This window comes from Podarcis filfolensis (genome assembly GCF_964270895.1).
Source record: "Podarcis filfolensis genome assembly, chromosome: 1".
NCBI classification, from domain to species: Eukaryota; Metazoa; Chordata; class Lepidosauria; order Squamata; family Lacertidae; genus Podarcis; species Podarcis filfolensis.
Genome location: NC_139604.1, coordinates 106505397 through 106528494, shown reverse-complemented (window position 1 = coordinate 106528494; position 23098 = coordinate 106505397). Strand labels below are relative to the sequence as shown.

The following is a 23098-nucleotide window of genomic DNA, read 5'->3' as shown; positions in this document are numbered from 1 at the left end:
GTTGTAAATTCAGTTGGTTGGAATGGTGTGGGTGAAACTGAGCAGGATGCTTTGTGAGAGCACTTTGTGTGTAGCCCTCTGGTGAACACAGTGGGAACTGCTGCTGAAGATGCACCCTGCTGTGTGGCGCCTGCAAATCCTGAAATCCAGTTTAATATTATGCACACTGACCCTCTCTAGAGTGATTACCTGAGTATAACAGCTCTTAGGAGCTTTCTGTAGAATTTGGCCAATAGGGATTTTCATTTTATAGACATGCAACTTTCTAGCTCTTACAGATATGAAAGTAGGCTTGGAAGTGTGTGGGCACTGGGCCATGCCTTGTTGAATGCTCAGTAATAATAATAATAATAATAATAATAATAATAATAATAATAATAATTTATTTATACCCCACCCATCTGGCTGGGTTTCCCCAGCCACTCTGGGCGACTTCCAACAAAATATTAAAAATACAAGAAAACATCAAACATTAAAAACTTCCCTAAACAGGGTTGCCTTCAGATGTCTTCTAAAAGTCAGATAGTTGTTTATTTCCTTGACATCTGATGGGAGGGTATTCCAAAGGGCGGGCACCACTACTGAGAAGGCCCTCTGCCTCAGGTGTCAGAATGGAGTGTGGAAGGCCTAGTAAGACTTCAAGGGTGGGGAGAGGGGTATTCAGCACAGTGTGTCACTCCCTTGTTGCTCTCCTCTCTTGCACAATTTTCCAGAAGCAAAATTAAGCAAGTGCAAACAAAGTTGCTTAATCTATACAAGTTGCAGAGTTTGGGTTACATTGGGTTAAGGTTTCATTGGGATGCGGTGTGGGTTAAGTATACACATACAGCCCTATATATGAGTATGAGTATACTCACCTTAAAGGCAGAAGAGACTTGGTCTGCAATCCTGTGTCCACTTACATGGAAGTAACTTCTAGTGAACTTTCTGGGATTTCTCTGAGAAGGGGCACAGGTTGCCCCATTTTTTACCCCAGCTGGAGAAAAGTTCTGCCTTCATTTATTTAATCTTCCTGCAAAGAAGTGGTGGTGGTCGTTTTTTAGGAATGCATGGTGAAAGGCTTCCTGAAGGGGAGGGTGGGTAAAGAATGAGGAAACTTCTTGGACATAGAAGTGACTACTTAATTGCAGTGCAAGAAGCCAGAAACTTACAGAGTGATGCTTATTAAGTTCCAAATGTGGGAATGTTAAGATGGCAAGTTTCCCTGTTACGTGAGGCATATTGAGTGGCTGTCAAATGTATTATTTTGTTTCCTTTCCCTAATCTATAAAGGCTCCATGTACCTCTTTGATTAGAATACGTGTCATTGCCAAAGCTTATTTGGCTGTTGGCATGCATGGGAGGGCAAGCAGCCACATCATCACACCAGAAAGTTAGCAGCAGCAACGAAAAGCCAAGTCTTAACTTTACTGGAAAGAACCCTACTTCATGGCAACTTTGGGAATTTACCAGGGCCTCTGGCATTACCTTGTACAGCTCATCATAGCTTTACTCTTCTAGATTCTGGAATAATGAGTATTAACTGCACCCAGCAATGATGATTACAGAAATAAAGAAAATTCCTTTGACCAGGGAGTCCTCCTGGTTGCCAGCCTTCTGATTTAATACACCACCTGGCTATAGTATCCCTATCATGCTGATTAGCCCAGAAGTACAATTTTTTATTGACAGTTGGGTAGAATGGACAAAGTGCCCACAGAAAGCAGAGCTTAGCTTACCTTTCATGATAAACACCTTGCAGCATCATTGAACTATGAACATAGGAAGAACCTCTTACGGTGGCCTGTGGGAAACCTGCAGACAGCTTTTGTGCACAAGAGTACACTCCTCTCCCACAATTCCTAGGATACTGCCTCTGTTGGCATAGCCATCATGGATAGCCTTATCCTCCCATGACTTTGTCCATTCCTCTCTTAAAGTCATCCATGTAGGTGGCCATCACTGCCTGCAAGGCCACACCCACAGCTTATATTTAAAGCACATAGCTCCACAGAGTCCTGGAGTTTGTAAAGGGGGCTGGGAAGTGTAGCTCCATAAGGCTTAAGCGAAAATTGCCAGGATTCTGCAGGGAAGCTATGTGCTTTAAATGTATGAGATGGGAGAGATTTATGCTGTTTTTGTTCCCTTACACGGTGCAAATGGTGGAGAAAAGAACTTTGGGAAGAAATACCAGAACTGAGAGGCCAGACCTAAGGAGGGTCTGTGTTATCTGCTTAAGATCCAACAAATGGTGTTAGTTTTCCATACCGAGCACACACAATAGTCACGGAAGAAAGCAAACCATCTGCTTCAGTTATGCGCTGTTATGACAACAGCTCTGAAAACAAAACCTAGCTGCTAAAACCGGGTAAGTCATACTGATTGTGTCAAAGCAAGCCCCGAAGGTGCTATGAACATCATCTTATTTCTGACACACCAGGCTCTGCTCAGCTTACAGGGAGTCACAGTTGTCTGAAGCAGGTGGTCAGCACACCATGTCAAGTGGGAAGAGTGGTTTGGTGAGATGCAGGACATCTGCTACTGACATCATGCTTCGTTTTAGGATTCCCCAAGGAGCCCAGCAGAGATGACTTTCTGGCCTGCTGAAAGGGGAAGGAACAGCGGTCAGTTAAGGCACTAAATCACAAGTTCATTTCATACATCTTAGAGCAGGAAAGGGTATTATTTAGTATTAATTAATTACCTATACCGCCCTTCATTCGAGGACCACAGGGTAGTTTATAATATAAAAACTCAAAATTACCATTGTAACAAACAAACAATACCCCCTCCATAGTTTAAAAGGCCATTGGTTAGAATTATCCAAAGGCCTGGGGAATATTAGCTTTTTTTGCCTGGTGCCTAAAGATTTGTAATAAGGGCCTTCCTGGGGAGAGCATTCCACAAGCAGAAGACAAGTGTAGACACATAGGTTTGTGTTGCAAGAGATATGCAGTGATTTGTTTACTGGCCATCCTTCAAAGGCAGTTGTTTTTGATGCAGTGATGCCAGGAGTCCAAAGGTTAGGCAAAGGTTCCCCAGTGTAGAAATCAGAAATAGCAAACAAGCTTTCCTTCCACAATAATAATTAATAATAATAATAATAATAATAATAATAATAATAATAATAATAATAATAATTTATTTGTACCCCGCCCATCTGGCTGGGCCTCCCCAGCCACTCTGAGCGGCTTCCATAGAAAACCAAAAATACACTAAAATATCACAGATTAAAAACTTCCCTGAACAGGGCTGCCTTAAGATGTCTTCTGAATGTCAGGTAGTTATTTATCGCTTTGACATCCGATGGGAGGGCGTTCCACAGGGCAGGCGCCACTACCGAGAAGGCCCTCTGCCTGGTTCCCTGTAGCTTTGCTTCTCGCAATGAGGGAACCGCCAGAAGGCCCTCGGCGCTGGACCTCAGCATCCGGGCAGAACGATGGGGGTGGAGACGCTCCTTCAGGTATACTGGGCCGAGGCCGTTTAGGGCTTTAAAGGTCAACACCAGCACTTTGAATTGTGCTCGGAAACGTACTGGGAGCCAATGTAGGTCTTTCAAGACCGGTGTTATGTGGTCTCGGCGGCCGCCCCCAGTCACCAGTCTAGCTGCCGCATTCTGGATTAGTTGTAGTTTCCGAGTCACCTTCAAAGGTAGCCCCACGTAGAGCACATTGCAGTAGTCCAAGCGGGAGATAACCAGAGCATGCACCACTCTGGCGAGACAGTCCGCGGGCAGGTAGGGTCTCAGCCTGCGTACCAGGTGGAGTTGGTAGACAGCTGCCCTGGACACAGAATTGACCTGCGCCTCCATGGACAGCTGTGAGTCCAAAATGACTCCCAGGCTGCGCACCTGGTCCTTCAGGGGCACAGTTACCCCATTCAGGACCAGGGAGTCCTCCACACCAGCCCGCCCCCTGTCCCCCAAAAACAGTACTTCTGTCTTGTCAGGATTCAACCTCAATCCATTAGCCGCCATCCATCCTCCAACTGCCTCCAGGCACTCACACAGGACCTTCACCGCCTTCACTGGTTCTGATTTGAAAGAGAGGTAGAGCTGGGTATCATCTGCATATTGATGGACACCCAGTCCAAACCCCCTGATGATCTCTCCCAGTGGCTTCATATAGATGTTAAAAAGCATGGGGGAGAGGACGGAACCCTGAGGCACCCCACAAGTGAGGGCCCAGGGGTCTGAGCACTCATCCCCCACCACCACTTTCTGAACACGGCCCAGGAGGAAGGAGCGAAACCACTGCATAACAGTGCCCCCAGCTCCCAGCCCCTCTAGACGGTCCAGAAGGATGTTATGGTCGATTGTATCAAAGGCCGCTGAGAGATCCAGCAGAACTAGGAAACAACTCTCACCTTTGTCCCTAGCTCGCCGGAGATCATCAACCAGCGCGACCAAGGCAGTTTCAGTCCCATGATGAGGCCTGAATCCTGATTGGAAGGGATCCAAATGGTCCGCATCCTCCAGGCGTGCCTGGAGTTGTTCAGCAACCACGCGCTCAATCACCTTGCCCAAGAATGGAAGATGCATCATATGCATATTCTGCAATAGGCAGCTTGGTGGTGCTTGTTTGGGGGCACAGGCTCTGTTCATCAAGGGGAACAGCAGCTTCTCAGTTGTACAAACTGGTTCCAGACCTGCTCCAGGGTGTCTGCAACACGCAGAGGTTCTCCAACAAGTGCCTTGTGTTTCCTCCAGGTAGAGTTTAATCAGAACTGCTTTAAGTCAACCTGTTGTTCCCCTGAACTGGGGAGAAAGGTAACCCCACAATTAATTAGTAGTTGTTGTAACCCTGAGCTCATATATATTTATAATCACTTGCTTTGATATAGGCTAATTGACTCACTTTGATGCTACCCTTATCTGTGAGCTTGGGGTGGTGGGCTCTGAGCCCAGAAAGGGAAACTATCTGTAAGACTTGGGCATTTGCCACCTATGCCCTCATCTGGGCAGGTGGAGTGATGGGAAGTCCTGGCCAGAGTGACGTATGCTGCTCTGTGTAGAAAGAAGGCATGAATGTTTGCTTGGGTGTATGGGCAAGCCATCTCCTTGCTGCGGTGTCTGTCCAACATCTGTAAAGGCAGGGAGACCTGGCAGGCTCAACTGCTGTAAGTCAATACCATTCTTTTAATAAAGCACTAGAACTGGTCATTCTGGCATTTTTTGACATCCTTCTTTGGGACCAGTGGTTCAAAACACTCGCACCCATGAGTTTGGTGAAAACTGATGAGTTCTTTCCTAACCTTCTGTCACAGCCCCCTTTGCTGTAATTATAAAGCTCAGCAGAGAAAGCAAACAGCTTCTTCTAGCGTGGTGTAGTGGTTAAAAGTGGTGGACTCGTAATCTGGTGGACTGGGTTCGATTCCCCGCTCCTCCTCCACAGCTGCTGGGTGACCTTGGGCTAGTCACACTTCTCTGAAGTCTCTCAGCCTCACTCACCTCACAGAGTGTTTGTTGTGGGGGAGGAAGGGAAAGGAGATTGTTAGCCACTTTGAGACTCCTTAGGGTAGTGATAAAGCGGGATATCAAATCCAAACTCTTCTTCTTCAAGATCACTAAAACTGTTTTCCCCTTGTGCCTTTTTGTTGCAAATATACCCAGTTCTCACCTCTGCCAGAGCTGAATTGGTGGTTGCAGAGTCTGTTCCAGCTTGCCAACTAAAGCATTCTCTCTGTTTACAGCCAGTCTTTTAAGAAAACAAAACAAAGAAAAAAACAGGCAGAGACTGCTACATGGCTTTGCAAAAGAACACTTGTTCCAATTATGTGTAATGTTTACTTTCTCATTAGTTGCAAGTTTCATAAACAATACAACCCACCAAACCTAGACTGCTTCTTTATAAGGGTCTTCCTGCAGAGAGATCACTATCAGTTCACCTCAAGGACCACATGATGGATGCCAACCTCCTTTACATCTAATCTTGAAACTTGGCTCAACTTCTCCAGCTCTGGAGGATGGCTAAACATTAAGGCTCATCTCTCAGCCACCAAAGGTTCATGGCCCCAGTAATGAATGTGATCCGCCCCCCCCCCCATGATGCATTTCTTTTGCAGATAAACTTGGCAGTTAACAAGCTAGGAAAGAGAAAAAAACAAGGGATAGTTGGAGGGGTTTGATGAGAGGACCCACTATTCTAAAGAGGAGTATGTTTCAGACATTTCAACACAGGCAATTGCTGATGGATTAATACGGGCTTCGTTTTCAGTAGAATTTCACTATTTATTACCTAAAATTAGGCTCAATGTGAACTACAAAAAGAACATCCATCTTTAAATATAAATATGATCCAGTCATATTTAAAATCTTTTTCTTCTTAATTGTAGAGACACAAAAGGAGACAGGCAACAAGCATGTTGGATGGTTCCTTAAACAATGCTCCAAAAGTGTTGTTATTTTTTAAATCTGTGAACATTTTCTAACATGATATGTTTGCATTTGGCTCATAAGTGTCTGTACACATTCTGTATTGTAGTAAGACATGTTAAATATTCCCCGTGTGAACTCCCACGCCCCCCCACCCCAATTATGTTAACATACTGTAGATGTTCACCTCCTCTTTGGGCCCCACACCATATTGCCTCTTCCTCCATCCACAACTCACAAATAAAATACTGATCACAGACAACACTCCCTGGCCCTATAGCTAGAGACACCCACAGCACACCATCTTCTGAAATGCTTAATTACTTTGCAGCAGCTCACTAGTCAAGAGGAAGACCAGCTCAATCCTGCTACAGAAAGGCAGTTAAGTAAAAAGAGTTGCTTTTTTTCTTTAAGTAAAAACCTGGAAAATATTGTCTGTCGGGGGGTGGGGGGGATGGAAGAGTGGTAAAAGGCAATCAGACTTCCTGGAAAAGATGATGGAAAATCCACAACCAGAACAAATCCTATGGAACCAGAGAACTAGGAAACATGATACTTTGGAGCAAGTGCTTTGCACTCTTGAAGCTGGGATGGGGAATTTGCAACCCTCCAGAAGTTATTGGGCTGCAACTCCCATTATCCCTTTGACCATCCTGGCTAGGAGTAGAGGGAGTCAGAAGACCATCTGGAGAGCATCAGGTTTCCCCTCACTGCTTTAAGCTGCGTCTCTTACATAATACATGAGCCCTTTTGTGCACTGTCCCCTCTCTCAGCTACTGACGAGTTCACACTGCTCTGAAAGCCACTTGAGCCCAAGGAGGCCATCAGCTAATCAACAGGGATGAGTGATGAGCGAGTATCATTTGTCGCAGCAGCATCTCAGATTCACTTGCTGCCGGGGAGGGACATCTCAGCCCTGTTTGCAGAGCAGGCTTCTTTTAAGGTTGTGGCCATACTAGTCCTCCCCACATTTCAATTTATCATCCTTTATCATCCCAGGGCATGTCTTCTGCATACACACTATCTGCAAGGACCATTCCAGATGCAGAGATTCCCCCCCTTTAAATTAAGTGCTGAAATTGTCCTGACTGCACCCACAGCCACCCGCCCACCTATCTATCCATGTTTTTTGAGAAAGGGACATGGATGGAGCACTGAGAGGTGCTACCACATTTAATTAACAAGGTGGCTTAAGTTTTTTTAAAGGATTTACAGGTGCACTGGCACAAATTTTCCGCTAAAAACATATGGCAGACAGAAGGGCAACACAAGGCTTCAGTCAAGGACAGACATAGAAAACCCCACACTTTTCATTATCTAGAATATGATTGGCAGAGGTGGTGGGCACACGGACGGACCAGAAAAGAGGGCACAAACAGTGATAGATCCACAGGATGTGATGTGACTGGTACCCCAGTTATATGTTACTATCTGCATTAAAAAAAAGGCTATGGGTATACCTTAAGAATAATCAGTGTGTGATCTTTAAATGACAACAACAATTCAACACCTTGATAAAGAGAACGAGCAAGGGTTGTGTTGCTAAAAGAGAGGGAGCGCAAAGCATCCTTTTTTCTTTAAAAGGGAGAAATACTTATGGAGTCAAGTCATATGGATCTGCTCTTTGCATCCACATCACACTCCCACTTTGAAAGGCTATGATGCTCTGCCAATTCACTCGAGACACCAGAATAGCACCAGAAAGTAAAGAGATGGAAAACTGGTCTCCAACCAATCTCTTGAATGCATCACAGTGGCCAAGGGCCACGATTAGGCCAGTTAAGATGCTACTATCCTTCATTTGGCTTCTGCATGCAAGAAATGTCTCCTGAGCTGCCCGCTATGAAGGCTCACTTCCTGGGACATCAAAGCGGCCAGCTTCACCTTGCTGCAGGAACTGCAGGAGAGCGCTGTTCTCATCATACAAGGCACTCCATCATTTGAAACAGAAGTACAAGATGGTGGTTTCAGGGCATATGCAAAGACGGTGCTTGCTTTCTCCTCACTCCAACTCGATAAAAATATTAAAATTCTCAGAAGGTACAAATTCAAAAATTCTTCCACAGGATTCAGCTTTTTGATTCCAGACACTACTTCTCCTTCTCCGAGGCCTCATACCAGCTTGATTCTTTCAGAAATAAAGGGTGGAAAATATGCCCCTCTAAAGGGATTAAAAGAAGTTCAGTTCCCATTGGGATGGCGGACACAAGTGTCTCGCCATCAACTCAGCAAAAAAGACGACTTTTCTTACCAATACTGTACAACACTGCAACACTGACTGGCAGAGTCCACTGCTTGTGCAGTTTGTTTAACTGCTGGATTACAAAATATATATATAAAGGGGGAGGAAATCACCCCTTTAAAAGTCAGAGAAGCGAACTCCCAGAATGCCCCGTACCCCACAGAATAGTGCTCTGGGAGGTCAGCATTGCAGGAAATACCTCGGAGGAAAACAGCACTTCATGCTCCCTGTGCCCCTTCCCCCACACTTTGCGCCCCTTGTGGGCAGACTCGGTCCAAACAAGTGTCCAGAAAGCAATCCTTGAATGGTGAGAAGACTTCTTTATACTCTGATTTGGTAACCGTTGAGATCTGGCATAGCTTTGGGCTCTGTAGGCTTCTTCTCTCCAGATGGTCTAAAGGGTAGGGAAGAGAAAGGGGGAAAGGGAGGAACACAAGTGAAATGGAATATCGTTGTGCAGAACCTTTTCCAACTGTCAAAGAGAGGGTTGAATATGCACCTCTCAATGCCCCACCCAGCTACTACAGTGATGGGAGGGATTTTCAGCCAACTGGACATGCTGAATGTTCAAAGAGTAAGTTCAGGTAGAGGTCCAAGTCTTGGCTTGGCCAGCCACATTTTCAGTCCCCAACTATCCATCCGCTTTACCCTCGGGGGACCTCGGGAGAGATGGTGGCAGCTTTGGGGAAGGCTGGAAGTAGTGCTAGCTTCTTGCTAAGCTTCCCCATGGTGATCTGGCCAAGCCAGAGGGGAGTGGGTGAGGTTGCAGATGGCATGGATTTATTTTCTGCTGTGCATATCAGGGAGAGAAGACCTCCTTGACTTAGAAGCAGGTGCAGATGTCTGCCCCAACTCTGTGGAACACTGAAGCTGCCATCCTAACACATGCTTGCTAGGGAAGAGGTGGGGATCCTTTGACATTGCAGATGTTGCTGGACTACAACTCCCATCAGCATCAGCAAGCATGGCCAACAGCCAGGGATGATGGGAACTGTAGTTCAGCAACATCTGGAGGACCAAAGATTCCCCACACCTCCGCTGAACATAGTTGGGCTTATGCCTAAATAAACATCTGCAGAATTGCTCTGTAGGACTGAGGGCTCCACTCAGGAGCTGCACTTAAAAGTTCAAAGATGGCAAAGAAATAAACGTAACAAAGTTGCTGGTGGGTGCTATGATCAACTTCACAACATCCAAACAGATGGAAAGTGAGGTGTTGCTGAAGTAGCAATCAGAGGCTGTATGCACCCAAAAGATGCAAGTAAATTTTTGTGACATGTGCCTCAGCTCACAACCACCTATGAAGTTTCAAAAAGTGTGCACTGCAGATGTGTTTGCATGCTTAAACTACAATAAGTTGTTACAGCTATTAGATTTTAATAGTATGTACAGTGGTACTTCGGGTTACATATGCTTCAGGTTACAGACTCCGCTAACCCAGAAATAGTACCTCAGGTTAAGAACTTTGCTTCAGGATGAGAACAGAAATCGTGCTCCGGCAGTGCAACGGCAGCTGGAGGCCCCATTAGCTAAAGTGGTGCTTCAGGTTAAGAACAGTTTCAGGTTAAGAACGGACCTCCGGAACGAATTAAGTACTTAACCTGAGGTACCACTGTATATGCTATTGCTGTTTCATATAAATCATTTTCTATATTCAATTGCTTTAACTGTTTTTATATAGGCAACTGTTTCAAATACATTTTTATTATATTGCAAATTGCTGTGGAGTGTCTCAGGGGAAGTGATTCATAAGTGAAATGAATAAGAATAAATGAGGAGAGAGATGGGGACAAAAATCCCACATCAGGACTGGTCATCTACATAGAATCAACATCCTTTGTGCTCACCGCCGTTCTGTCCGGCTGTTGCGACGATGTGGACTGGATTGGCTTCGCTGTGGGGATGACACATCCTTCTTCCTATCCTTGGTGGGCGATGGTGGCCCTGTTCCTTTGCTGATCTAGGAGGAGGAAAGTGACAATGAGCAGTAGAAGCCATTAGCTTCTTCCCACAGCAGCCATGTAAATTCACATCTGACAAGTGCAGTAAACATTAAGAGCAAGGAGAAGGAGGTTACGGCGGAGAATGCTAACACTAAGCATCTATGTATAGCTCCTTCTGAAATGTTCAAAGCATATAACCAATATGTTGCATTAATCAACCTTCTTCAACCTGCAAATCTCCAGATGTTTTGGACTACAACTCTCACCATCTAGGACCATTGGTCATGCTGGCTGGGGCTGATTGGAGCTATAGGCCAAAAGAGGAATGCACCAGGATGGGGAGAGCCTTGGTTTTACATTCATACCTTGGTTTTCAAACAGCTTAGGTCTCAAATGTTTTGGCTCCCAAATGCCGCAAACCCGGAAGTGACTGTTTTGGTTTGCGAACTATTTTTGGAAGCCGAACATCCAATGGGACTTCTGCAGCTTCTGATTGGCTGCAGAGCATGGCAGAGTAAGATTTTAATCAGGGATGGCCCAGCTCATATTCTTGGCCATTTTACTGTGCCACCTCTTGGTGGTTCTGCATGCATTTTACTACAGTGTGAGCTGTCTTGCATCATCTCACATCAACACCTTATTAATTTAAAGCATTTTCCCCTTGCTGTTCCACTAGAAAGTCTCCCAGAGTGGCTTAGGTATGATCAGTAAAACTGGTCTCTGCCCAGATGCTTACAATCTAAAAAGACACCACACAAAAAGGAGATAGGAAGGAAGGGGGGGCACGGGAAAGCAAATTACACACCAATTCTTACAGAAATATAGTAGCTATTATGTAATGACCAACTGGAATATAAAACAGTTCAGGGAGAGGAGGAACCAAAGCAAGCTGCTCTCTCATCAGAGCTGAGAGAGTAGCCCTGGTTCCGTCTGCTGCAGCCTGATGGAATCCTAGGTACATCTACAGAATAAACGAGATACTGCGGCTATCAGTTTGTTAATAAAAACACAATATAAAAATGGAGTAAACAGACAGATCTGAGACCTGGATCAATGGAGAAGCAAACAATTCTCCTCTCCTTTCCATTCCTTAGCCCACTTCTGCCTAGCACTCAAGAGACTCTTAAAGACTTTGCCTTAAAGCATGGCATATAAAATTCATTAACAGGCATCCAAGTAAGAGGATTCAAGGACAGCAAACACGGTGTCCTCCACAAATCCCATCAGACCTTGTCAGCATGGCCAATGGTCAGGCATGATTGGAGCTAATTGTAGGAGGGGAGAGAAGGTTATTGGTTTGGTTTGGTTTGGTTTGTTCTTTTTCTTATTATGCATTTTGCGTTTTTACCTTGTATTTTTATGCTGTGAACCACCCCTGAGATCTACGGATGAAGAGCAGTATACAAATTTAATGAATAATGATTATAATGGTCATGATAGTAATTGTCCAACAACCTCTGGAGGGAAACATGTTGGCTACCCCTGAACTAGACAAACTCAACCGAGGGCTTTTGGCTTTAAGGCTTGACCCCAGCAAACAGAACTCAGCGTTAATAAACTACTTGCAAGGTAACACCACCTCCCACCCTCTCACCTTCAGCCTCATGTCACGGGAATGCCTCTCGAGCTCCTTGCGGAAGTCCTCACGGCCCAGCTTCTCCACATCCAAGATGGAGTGCTTCCACTCAATCTGCTCCACACTATGTGGGTCATGGGACACACACTGGCCAAGCTTCACCTTTTTCAGGGTGTGCCAACAGCGCCGGTAGGCCTCCTCGTAGTCAAAGATCAGTTCGCTCAGCGTGCGGAAGGTGGGCGCTTTGTACATGAGATCCTCACGCCGACTAATGCCCAGGGCACCGTAGCGGCCCCCAAAGTTCACTCCCAGCACAATATGGCGGAAGTAGTTCCCTGAGAAGTAGGTTTTGAAGCTGATGGGGAAACGCTCCAGGGTTGGCATGTTGTTGGTGAGGTAACTGTGAATGGTGAAGCATTCAGGAAACAGGTGGTACAACAGAAAGAAGAATATAGTAAGGGCCCTTCCCCACATCTCCAACAATATCTTAGCCACCTTGGTTGATTATGTCCTACTCTTAGGACTATGGAGATAGGTAGATCTAGATAGCAAACCCCATTGATCTCACCTGAAGATACAAGCTGAACAGACCTGTCTGCTTTGGAGGGACCTTCTCCTCTAAGTGATATCCACATGCAGTCATGTACTTGGGCATAGTCCTGAAGCATCAGCGGACCAAAAAGGCTATTTGGTACAAAGCTCATTTGGTTCTTCTTGGTTGAGACACAAGAGAACTCCCTGCCTGAGGAAACTCACCATGCCCTTCCTTGATGTCGGTCTTTTGTCACCTCCTGAATATTTTATTATTATTATTATTAGAGTAAGAATTTGTTCCCCCAAATAGAATGCTTGGTAATACCAGAAGTATTTTGCTAGCTGGTTTGACAGGACATGACATGGTGGGCTTCAAATGCTACAGTATTAAAGCCATCCTGTTGAAATTACTGTGCTTGAATTGATATGCACACACTCCCCTGAGAGAAAAGGATACATTCCCAGGATCACAGCTTCCAGACACTTGATTGGCAGAGCCTCTTTTGTCATTTCTTTGGCCAGATCCATCAGCCTATGGAACAAGACAACAGGAGGAGCAAGAGAATTAAGGGGGGGGAGCTAGTGTCAAGCAGAACATAGGTAGAGAGAATGGTCTGGGAGAGGACAGAATGGTCTGGTCGCGCAAGGACGGAGGGAAAACCCTTGATTCAGACTCAGTTCCTCACCACATCCCTCTCCCTCACTGATGACACACAGTTTCCCTTCAATAATTCAGTGACAATTCATCTTCCAAACCAGACTGCACCCTGCACATATATTTGGATTAATTTCTATTTTGATCAAACCCGTGGTGTTCCTCTTCTGTTATTTGATGTCCCAAGGTAGGAGGAACAAGTGCAAGGTGGAATGGAGGTCTGCAAAAAGCCACGTGTAATCAAGAATGTGCAGCTCCAGTGTTCATTAAATGAGTTGAACGTCTTTATATAAGCAAGACATCAATAATGACAGAGGTTCCGAGATACTATGCTGCATGGAGTTCAGGGATACTGAAGCAGGAAGTATATGGACTGTGTAAGGCTTATAAATCCAGAAAATAAAGACAGAACCTTGCTCTTTTACAGACTATTATGCATACTTTCCAGGACCTCAGCATCTGGAAGAGTACTGTGCTCTTGTACTGTAGTTTGGGCAAGAAGTCAAAACTCCAAGCAGCTGCATCCAACTTGAGTTCAGTTTTTGTGCTGTGCCTCCCCTGGGAGGCAAGTCATTGAGACATCAGCCAACAAAGAGCTCAGCCTGGGCCTTTTGGCCAGCCTCAGTAGAGTCTTCAGAGAAGGTAAGATCCAACAGGGATGACTTCAGAGTGATAGTACTTACCCAGTCAAAGGCCTGCTTTTCTTGATTTCAAAGAACTGTGTCCCAGTGTGATTGTACCTGGGAACAAGGAATTAAGGGCCACACAGCTTGGAAGAGGTGACAAAAGGGGGGAAAGTTGCTACAATCACAAAACTCCTAGCTAGCAAAGCATCAACAGCACAAAAACAACAAAAAGAGAAATTGGGTGCTCTGGGACAAACTAGATGTAATGCTAGATGCGTAATTAGAAACCATGCCAAGGCTGTTGCTTTTATGATTTAATAGCAAGTCCACAGCTCCCAATTTTCATCAGGGCTGCAGTTGTGCATGGAGAAGTTTAACCCTTCTCCCTCTGGCCACAATACTAATGAAATTCTATCCCCTCTCCGGCCATGCAGCCACAGAAAAGCTCCCACTGCTGCCAGTTGCAGTTATGGGCACCTACACAGTTGGCTTTTAGCATAGCCAAGAGCCTTCAGCAACATGTTAAATCCCTCTTCCTTACCAAAGCTAGGCAGAGGAGAGCAGCACATTATCTCCTGTCCCTGACCTTCCTCAAAGAATTAAATGCAGAGTTCCTCCTTTTGGATTGCACAATGGGCATCAAGTAAAATGCATTTCTCATACCAGAAGCCTGCAATGGATTAACTTCATCTTGCTTACACAGAGGATGCTGAGATGCCAAGGGAACAAACAAAAGGAAGCTAGTTTTAGATGGCAAAACCACAAACAGCGGTTTCCTTTGGGACGGGACTGGGCTTCTTTCCCCAGTTGGTCTAAAGTGCCAAGCAGGCAGAAATTCTTTTTTGTGGTCAAAGCAGGGAACTTGCCCAGCTTCCCTTTTCATTCCTTGGCAATGTGGCAGAGGTTAAAAGGATACTGAAGCTCCCTGATATAACGCTGTACAGCTTCCAGGCGCTCAGGGATAAGAGTGGACGGCTGGAGCGTAGGCACACTTGGTATAGGAATCTGTGCATAAGAGGGGGAGGGTGGAGGCAAGGTATGAGATCACCAAACAGACATCAACTTACAGACACAGCCCACACCCAGACACAGCACCGAAGGCACATTGAATCATCGTTCCACAGAACCACACGGAATAGCTCATTTTTATTACCGGTCACCTGAGGTTAGTAATGCAGAGCAAGAAAGCAAGAGAGAATTATTCCATTTTCAGATAAGCTAAAAGAGAAGTCTGATTATTTCAAAAAAAGGAAAGAGCTGTGATATGCAGGATGAGCTGGGAGGATACCACAAAGTGATTTGGAAAGCAGCTGCAGCAGAAATAAAAAATGTGCATCACAGACTTAAGGAGTGTTATGCCAACGTTAACAAGTAGCAGCAGCAAGTAGATGCAGGTGAAATGGACAGATTATTCCTGTGAATGAGGAACACATTTCACATCTCTTAGGGAACAACAGCGCAGGAGTCCCAGCTAGCAGTATTACGCAGTCACTCTTGGCAGAAGGTGAATAAAATGAGGGGTAGGAATTAGAGAATCTACAGCCACTCCTAGTGCTGTAGAGCTTGTTACTATTGAAGATGATGAGCTGTGGTCTGAAAGCTAAGCATGCTAAACGCACCGAGACCAGCCCTTAGGCAGAGCCATTAAAGGTCTATGACTTCAGGTGGGTGCAACATTTAGCAGTTATTAGTTTCTCCAGAAAGGGTGTGCACCAGAGAAAGAGAAAACGGAGAGCTGAAATGTACTTGCCAAGCAAAGTGATAATGCTAGATGGGCTTCCAGAAATGCAGTGCAGGCACTTGGGCATTTTTAAGGTGTAAGAGCTGTACAGGAGAGAACTGCCTGGGAGATTCCAGATTTTTTTCTTTTTTTAAATCAAAACCACACTTCTTAAGCCAAGGAGCTAAGCTACAGATAACAAGTGAATGGTGGAGGCACAAAAACCTAAAAAGCAACAAACCTCCACACACAAGCTTCCAAATACTAGAAGAGTTGCTAGTCAACCTAATCCATACAGAAGTTGTGCCTTATCTAAATTGCAGCTGTGTTAAAAAACAGTACTCTTGGTTGCGTCCTCCTCTGCTGGAAGAAGCAAAAGTTGCTGTTGCTGCTTCTCCCCATCTGATTTACCTCGAGCGCATATGAAATATTCCCAGTGTAACTGAAACCACTTAAAAGTGCAGAAGAATCTCCTAATACCTATAACTAGTCCTTCGCTTAAGCAATTAAACTGATGAGGAATCCAGTATACTCTACACAAACCTGGGCCTGGAGCCCAGACTAGGTTAAGGTTTCCTCTTTATCCAGGATCCTAGTCTTCACTTAGTGAAAGGGAGGGAGGGCAGAATGAGAGACAGTAATCTGTCCCTTTTATCTCAGAGCTAACTGATAAGCTGTGTTAATGCTTTGTTGGGACACTGCCCTGCTGCTTTCCACTCAAAATATGTCCAAGCAAAAGCTTTAATTGATCCAAGCAACTGCTAAAAGGAAACATAAATCTGTGGCGGCTAGCCCTTTCTGAAGAGCTTTGAAAAGCAGAGTGTCGTGCTTATGGCTACTCAGTGAAGTCAGCAACACAGCCAAGAAGAGACAGTGTGCTTGTCCACATCAGAGAAAAATGTGGATTTGCACCTGTCTTTCTCCCCTTTAATGTAGGGGTGTCCACACGATGTCCTCCCCTCCCCCCTTTAAATGCATGGCTGTTTGGTCTTAGACATTTTGGATTTTTTTCAAGGATTGAAAGCCTGTTCTTCTTAAGTTTGATTCCAGAGCCAGTTAACATGATTAGGAATTGTTTCATCACATTCAGGGGAATATCTGAAAGGAAGCAGAAAAGTTTGCATGTAATAAGATGGTCTCCATGTGGACGGGCAGTGTGCATTCACTGTAGGATACCAACAGAGATAACTGGGCACCTAATGCAACATTAAAGTGGTCAAGGTTTAGAGGGGCCCCAGCAAAGACAATGCTTTACTGGAGAGTCTACATTGTAGAAGATTTGCAATATATTTCCTCGGAGGCAGGACAGTGAACACCATTGTTAGTTTGCAACCGCTCCCACACAAAATACTCACATTGCATTTTGTAATACAGACAAAACCATAAATCTAAGTGTGAATTCCTGGCATTGAACTACTAGACTTGCCAGCCACCCATGTTTGACTCTGAGAACTTGGGACTGGATCTCATCCAGATATGAAGTCTGCAGAAAAAAATATCACAGAGATGCTTTGGAACTGTGGAGATTTGGCAGGTCTAGTGTGTTCTAGCATTAAATCTCAAAGCATCTAGGGAAAACATTTGGCAATAATATACAATGATAAAGTATCATGTACCTTTAATGTGGTCTTAGGTGGTACATAATATAGCCCAGTACTAACTCTGAGATGCACTTTTGTCCACTTCTTTCATAATAAACAAGTCCTTCTGGATCTTCTATAACCATATTCCCAAATCTCCCCTTATGGACCTCTCTGTACCTTAATATAATCAATGGAGGCCCCTTTCTAAAGTGCTCCTTCAAGCTCAAGCACAGAGAGTTACTCCATGGATGCAGCCATGACCCTACTTCATCCCAACTGAGGAACACCTCCATGGCACCTACTTAATTGGCCTTTCTGCACACCACAACTTTTTGTTCTCCCACAACTATTTAACACTCTCCCATTTTAAAATAACATTTTAATATTAATTACATTGAACAATTTATACTTTTTTTTACCTTTTGCAGCTGGGCTGTTTTTAGCTTTCTGAGATCAAGACCACTTGATACAAGTGGCTGTGGCTGCTATTAGATTTTGCTCTCTGTGCTCATTATGGATGATATGGTGGCATTTGGATGGTCTTTTATCTATTTTGCTCTTCTGCTTCTTCTTCTTCTTTAAAAACTTGTCCAAAAACTTCCTCCACATCACCCAGAGAATTGTGTATTGGATTTTTTATAATAAATAAATTATGGAAAGCTACCCAACCTTACTAAAGAGCATGAGGAAGGGAAAGACAGCATTGGGGGCATTGGGTGCATTGCAATGCCAGCTGGCTGAGTTGGGTGAGCCAAGGGAGACAGCAGTCTGGGGAGAGCAAGGACAGATGGAAAGCCAGCACTCTTGAAATGGGGAAGTAGAGTGGACTCCACTTAATACTGCTTGCACTCGCTATTAACAGCTGTTTTGTCTGAGGCAAACATGCTAACCATCTGCCATACATGGTAACTGCAGCCAAGGTCCCACTCATGCATGTAGTCCTCAGCATGGAAACTACTTGAAAATGCAGCCATGTGGCAAACCTTCTGGTTTTGGCACCTTTAACTGCTTGCTACCATTGCAAACCCCTGGAAACTTTCCCCCACTGTCGGTGCACAACAGGGATCCCATCACATGCTACTGAGGAATCTCCCTAGATCAAGGGTGTGGAGAACGTAGCTGAAGATGTATGGGTAGCTCTCCAGGTGACTGGCAGTTAGGGATGTACAAAGGCATTGCTTCCCATCCTGCCCCATATCAGTTGCACGCAGCACTGTTTCCATTCCACTGCAGTTTGCCTTCTGCCAAAAACTGCTACATAATTTACACAGTAAATTATTCAAGTTATGTTGTCTTTGTGTTATTGCGCCTCATTCATTTCAGTGCAAAGGAAACACAATACATATTGTATGTGGACTAAAAGAAACCACAGCAGTGAACATTGATTGTATTCACTGGATTGATTTCTACTTTGGACATGGGGTGAATAAGTGAACTTTGGCCATTTCTGTTCCTGTTTCCCAATTTCCAGTAGATCAGCAAGAGCTTCTGGCTGCCAATTGTCTAACACTAGGAACACCCAGAAAGCTCTCCTACCTCCAATCTTGTTCTGGCGGGTGTGTGTGTGTGCTTGAGGTGGGGTGAATGTTTTTGTGAAAGAACTTGTGCGCCAGATTCTAGTACTGGCCACAAATTCCTGGGCTGAGCATGTGCTTAGAGGTATCCGGTCCACCCTGAATCCATTCTTTGCACCTCAGTCTGGGCTGCAGGATTCTATTAAAAACCCCAACCACCCAAGCGGCATTCACATTTTGTCTGCCTTCATTAAATGTTATACTATTTGATTTGATACAAGTTGGCACCTACAACTCTTTTGCAACTCTTTTTCCTGAATCTTCCCTATGCATTTAGTGTCTAGATCACTTCAGGCACCTTGACCAAGCTCAGACCATGATAAATGTTGACGGCTACTAGTCATTTTTGCCACAACATAATAAGATGGCTGCTCTGATCTGGAATTTGGTTTCCTACGTTGGTTCATTTCAGAGACGCCTTCAGCACACAGCAAGTAAGAGCAATCCTTAGTCTGTGGGTGTGTACACACATACAATGGTAAAGTGCATTTGCTGCCTTCCCTTCTGCAAATGCATCTTCTGGTCTGTGTACACACTTTGTTGCCTTCATACAGGTGGCATACTGCTCTCTTGGTGTTCTGAAAGCACCTTTTGGTTAGAACCGTTATAAGAAGCCGTACGTTTTACAATGCATTCTGAAGCATTTCTTGTGTGGAAGCTGAGAGCGCCTTCTCTGGGAACCTCCTATTGGGGAGGGTTTTATGATGTTTTGGGGCTTAACTCGTGTAGCCACTCCTCCACACTTTCATGGAGGTTCATCTGAGAAATACCCAACCCATTCGGTGTCCTGGACTACCTCAAAGATCATGCTTTAGCCCCACTCCCCCCAATATATATCAGTATACTGATTCTTCAATCTTTGGAGAGTCACATAGGTTTCACTAATATTTTATTCTTTAAAAGGAAGGGCAGAAATAGCCTCCAATAAGTTATTGTGCCCTTTAAAAAACAGGTGGAAACAGCAACCAATAACTCTTTCTCCTCTGTACTTGAACACAACTGGAATTGAGCCGGCTTCCTCCACTGCATTTAAAAATAATAATAATCCCCAGAGTTTATCAAAATCCCAAAGCTTTGATCGGCTTAATGTTGCAATGGCTATAAACTTTTCCCACTAAAAGCCATATTATCTGACTTCTTATGGCGGCAGGTCAACAGATTTGAAGCTTTTCTATTTTGTGCATTGCCCTTTAACAAAATGTAGTATCTATATGTTGCCCTTTAGAAACCACAATGTCTCCAGTGGAATCAAATGGTGTAACAGGGAGCCTGAAGTGCCTTTTTTGCACTCCTCTTTCAATAAATGAAACTCTTGTAATGTTGCGTGCCTGGTGGCAGGACAAAGGGAGACTTTGAGACCTTTTCATATCATACTGTAGGCATCAAGAGTAGTATACTAGCCTCATCCGTCCAGTATAAAAATTATGGCAAAATTTTTCCTAATACCGTCTCTTCCTCAAAACGGTTCCTTTTCTAGCCCAAATTAGCTGCAGTATGCCGATTCTGTAGCCCTTTTGCAAGTCAATTCTCAACACACAGTTATACAGCCTTGGATGATGATGTGCATGTTATTCAGTTACTTTACCCCAGCACAGGTCCCAACCTCATATGCTTTCAGCATTAATATTTTAACAAAGTTGTTCAAAAGCCGGATAATGCTATCAGAGGCTACTTGAGTTACCTCAATCACTCATGCACACAAAGGGCACTTCTGGAGCCAATCTGAGCACACTCCTCATCAAAACAGGGAGCATTCCCAAAGATTGTTCCAATAATTCTGCATTCTCTTGTGCTGCTATGGAAGATCCTGACTCCATTAACAATCAAGAAGTCGCTAATGTAGACGACACAAAAACATCAAAGACCTGTTGATACCATCTCAGGTATGCAAAGGCGGAACCCCAGCAGTTTGCATGCTCACTCTGCAGTTCACCTCCTTCCTCACTATGAACTAGAATCTTGACATTGCCGGGTTTCAATCCCAGATTCCCCCTCCCCCTCCATCTTCCCATTTCATTCATTCGCTGGCGTTTTAACTCCGAGATTCAGTTCACACCTGCCTTCGTCCTGCACAAAACAGCTCCCTCTCACCTTGGGCAGGTCACTGGCTCCCCGGATCCTCAGGGCCACCCTTTCTCCCTCGGGGTGGATCTTGGCCACGTGCTTCCACATCCTCTCCCAGGTGGCCTCGTTGACGGGCAACCCGCCTCGGTTGACGAAGAAAGGGACTCCTCCATCTCGGAGATCTTCCTCCGCATCTTCTTCCTGCTCCTCGTCTCTCTGCGCCACCCCTTCGCTGGCCTCGGACCTCCGATGCGCGGCCGCGCCGCTCCCGCCGTCCACTCTGCCGCCCGACATGCCGGCGGCCGCATCCACCGGTTCGGCGTCCCGCTCGCTTAGGGCGCCGCCGCGCCGCCGGGCCTCTGGCGCTTGCTGGGGCCCGAGCTGGCCGCTGCTGGAGACATGGCAGTTAGCGAGCCGAGGCCCTTGAAGACAGACGAGACAAAGAGGGTGTGGCTCATTCACGCCCGGAGCCCGCAGCGCCCAGGGGAGCCCAGGGCCAAACTCGCCCGCCCGCCCGCCAACCAGGAGGGCGGAGGAGCCCCGAAGTGATTGCACGAAATCGCCCTCCGTTCACATGCAGGGGCGCAGCAATGATGCGGATTTAGAGGTTGGTTTTGGGGGGTGGGGGTGGGAGAAATGCATACTTTTAAAAAAATGTTCCTAATTCTTATTCAATCTGAAATTCCTCACTCACCTAGCAGGGCATCGCCAGCCGGTAGAGCAGCAAGTCCACGAAACCATCCCAAGGGAGCCAACGGAGAGACTCGCCGCCCGCCCGCCCGCCCGCCCGGCGGCTGAGAGAAGCCAAACAAAAGGCGGCGGCGGCGGCGGCGGCAGCGGCAGCGGGAGTCAGGCGCAGGCGAGCGGAGGAGCCGCTCTTCTGCCGGCTGCAGAAGGGAAGAGAGGGAGGGAGGGAGAAGGAGGCGGGGTGGTGCTTCTTCTCCTCCTCCTCCTCTTTCTCACCCTCTCGGGGTCCTTCTGAGGCGCAGCCCAAAGCCGGCCGGCTGCGAGGCAGGTGAGCTCAGCTCCTGTCACAATGCCAAGAGCGCGGCTGCGGGGCGAGGCGGGCGCGCGCGGGAGAGAAGCCGGGGAAGGGGCGCGCGTGCACTCGCTCGCTTCCTCTCGGCCAGACCCGCTAGCCGTGTGTGCGGCTGAGCCGGAGGGACAAAGGCCCGCCCGCCCGCTCTGAGGCAGCGGCTCTCTTTGCCCGCTGGACTACGAGGAGGAGGAGGAGGAGGAGCCGGCGGGGCAGATGCTGCTGTGGCTGCTCCTCCGGCGCGCGAGGGCCGCGGTCTGCGGAACCTGCAGGCGGCGCCTCGGGCCCAAGCGCTCGCGCAAAAAATAGATAAGCACCAGCCTGGTGCTGGCTGTGCTCAAGCGCCCGAGGGCGACACCGGGGGGCGGCCGCCGCTGGGTCTCTCTCCCTCCATCCCACCCACCCCTGAAGCCAAACTCGCCCTGCGCATGCGTTGCTTCCTGGCGGCCGCGGCTAGTTAAAGGGACAGTGACACCCCCCGCCTCAAATCAGGCAGGCTGCTGCAAGTTTGGTTGTAGCCGGAGCGGCAGAGGAGAGAGGGAGGGGTGTCTCTAAGCCCAAAGCCCCCTTCTTTCCTTCCCTTTCTAAAGCTGCAAGCAAGACGCGCGCCCTGCTGCGTATTCTTAGCCCCGGATTTTGGGAACGGGCTATTGTTACAGTGGCACTCTGTACATGCTCAGAGGCAATTGTCTTCAGGTTTTACTTCCCTTGCTCCAGGGCGGAGCTTGCTGGCATTGAGGACAGGCTTCTGCATGGGGGCGGGTATTGTTTTTGTTCGTTATTGTTCTATAAAGAATTGTGTTTTTTTATTGTAAACTGTCCTGTGATCTTCCAATGAATGAATGAATGAATTATTCTTTTCTGTATCTGCTTAAAACATTTTAGTTCAGGCACGCCTATCCAGACATGTAGAAATTACATGTGTTTTATCTCCTTTTTAGGTAACGTTGGTTTTAACCATCGCTGAAATGTTATAGATACCAGTTTTTAATTGTTTTTATAATCAAAAATTGTAATGTTTTAAATTTGTGTTCTCTGCTTAGAGTGTTTTCTGACAATTAAGCGGTATATAAATTTTGTTAACAGAAATAAAAGATAAGAGCTACACTATTGTACAAATGCACATTAATGCTTGCGTTTCAGTTCAGATTCCCAACCATTAACTGAATGGGTTTTCCCCCACCCAGCTGGAA

The 23098-nt window shown here is 46.0% G+C and overlaps 1 protein-coding gene across 3 annotated transcripts; it reads right to left on the bottom strand.

Moving 5' to 3' along the window:
- Positions 1 to 6187: 6187 nt before the first annotated feature.
- Positions 6188 to 22318, bottom strand: VASH1 (vasohibin 1). 3 transcript variants are annotated; one of them, XM_083575795.1, is made up of 8 exons: positions 21564 to 22318; positions 20897 to 21291; positions 14845 to 14933; positions 13986 to 14042; positions 13105 to 13179; positions 12132 to 12513; positions 10442 to 10554; positions 6188 to 8988 (listed from the first exon to the last, which is right to left on the bottom strand). In XM_083575795.1, the coding sequence occupies exons 2-8, from the start codon at positions 21161 to 21163 to the stop codon at positions 8916 to 8918; spliced, it is 1056 nt and encodes a 351-aa protein (XP_083431921.1). In that variant the 5' UTR covers positions 21164 to 21291; positions 21564 to 22318; the 3' UTR covers positions 6188 to 8915. The 3 variants fall into 3 exon arrangements, with proteins under 3 accessions (XP_083431921.1, XP_083431920.1, XP_083431919.1); XM_083575794.1 differs by having other exon boundaries at positions 20897 to 21257; XM_083575793.1 differs by having other exon boundaries at positions 20897 to 21260; positions 21564 to 21904.
- Positions 22319 to 23098: the final 780 nt, after the last annotated feature.

Excerpts from the sequence above, each read along its gene's own strand:
- VASH1 (XM_083575793.1), bottom strand. The coding sequence starts at position 21,610 with ATGGTTTCGTGGACTTGCTGCTCTACCGGCTGGCGATGCCCTGCTAG. Across the intron at positions 21,261-21,563 it reads GGCTGGCGATGCCCTGCTAG|CAGCGGCCAGCTCGGGCCCC; the intron begins GTGAGTGAGGAA and ends CCATGTCTCCAG. Across the intron at positions 12,514-13,104 it reads GAAGCTGTGATCCTGGGAAT|TTACCTCACCAACAACATGC; the intron begins GTATCCTTTTCT and ends CACCATTCACAG.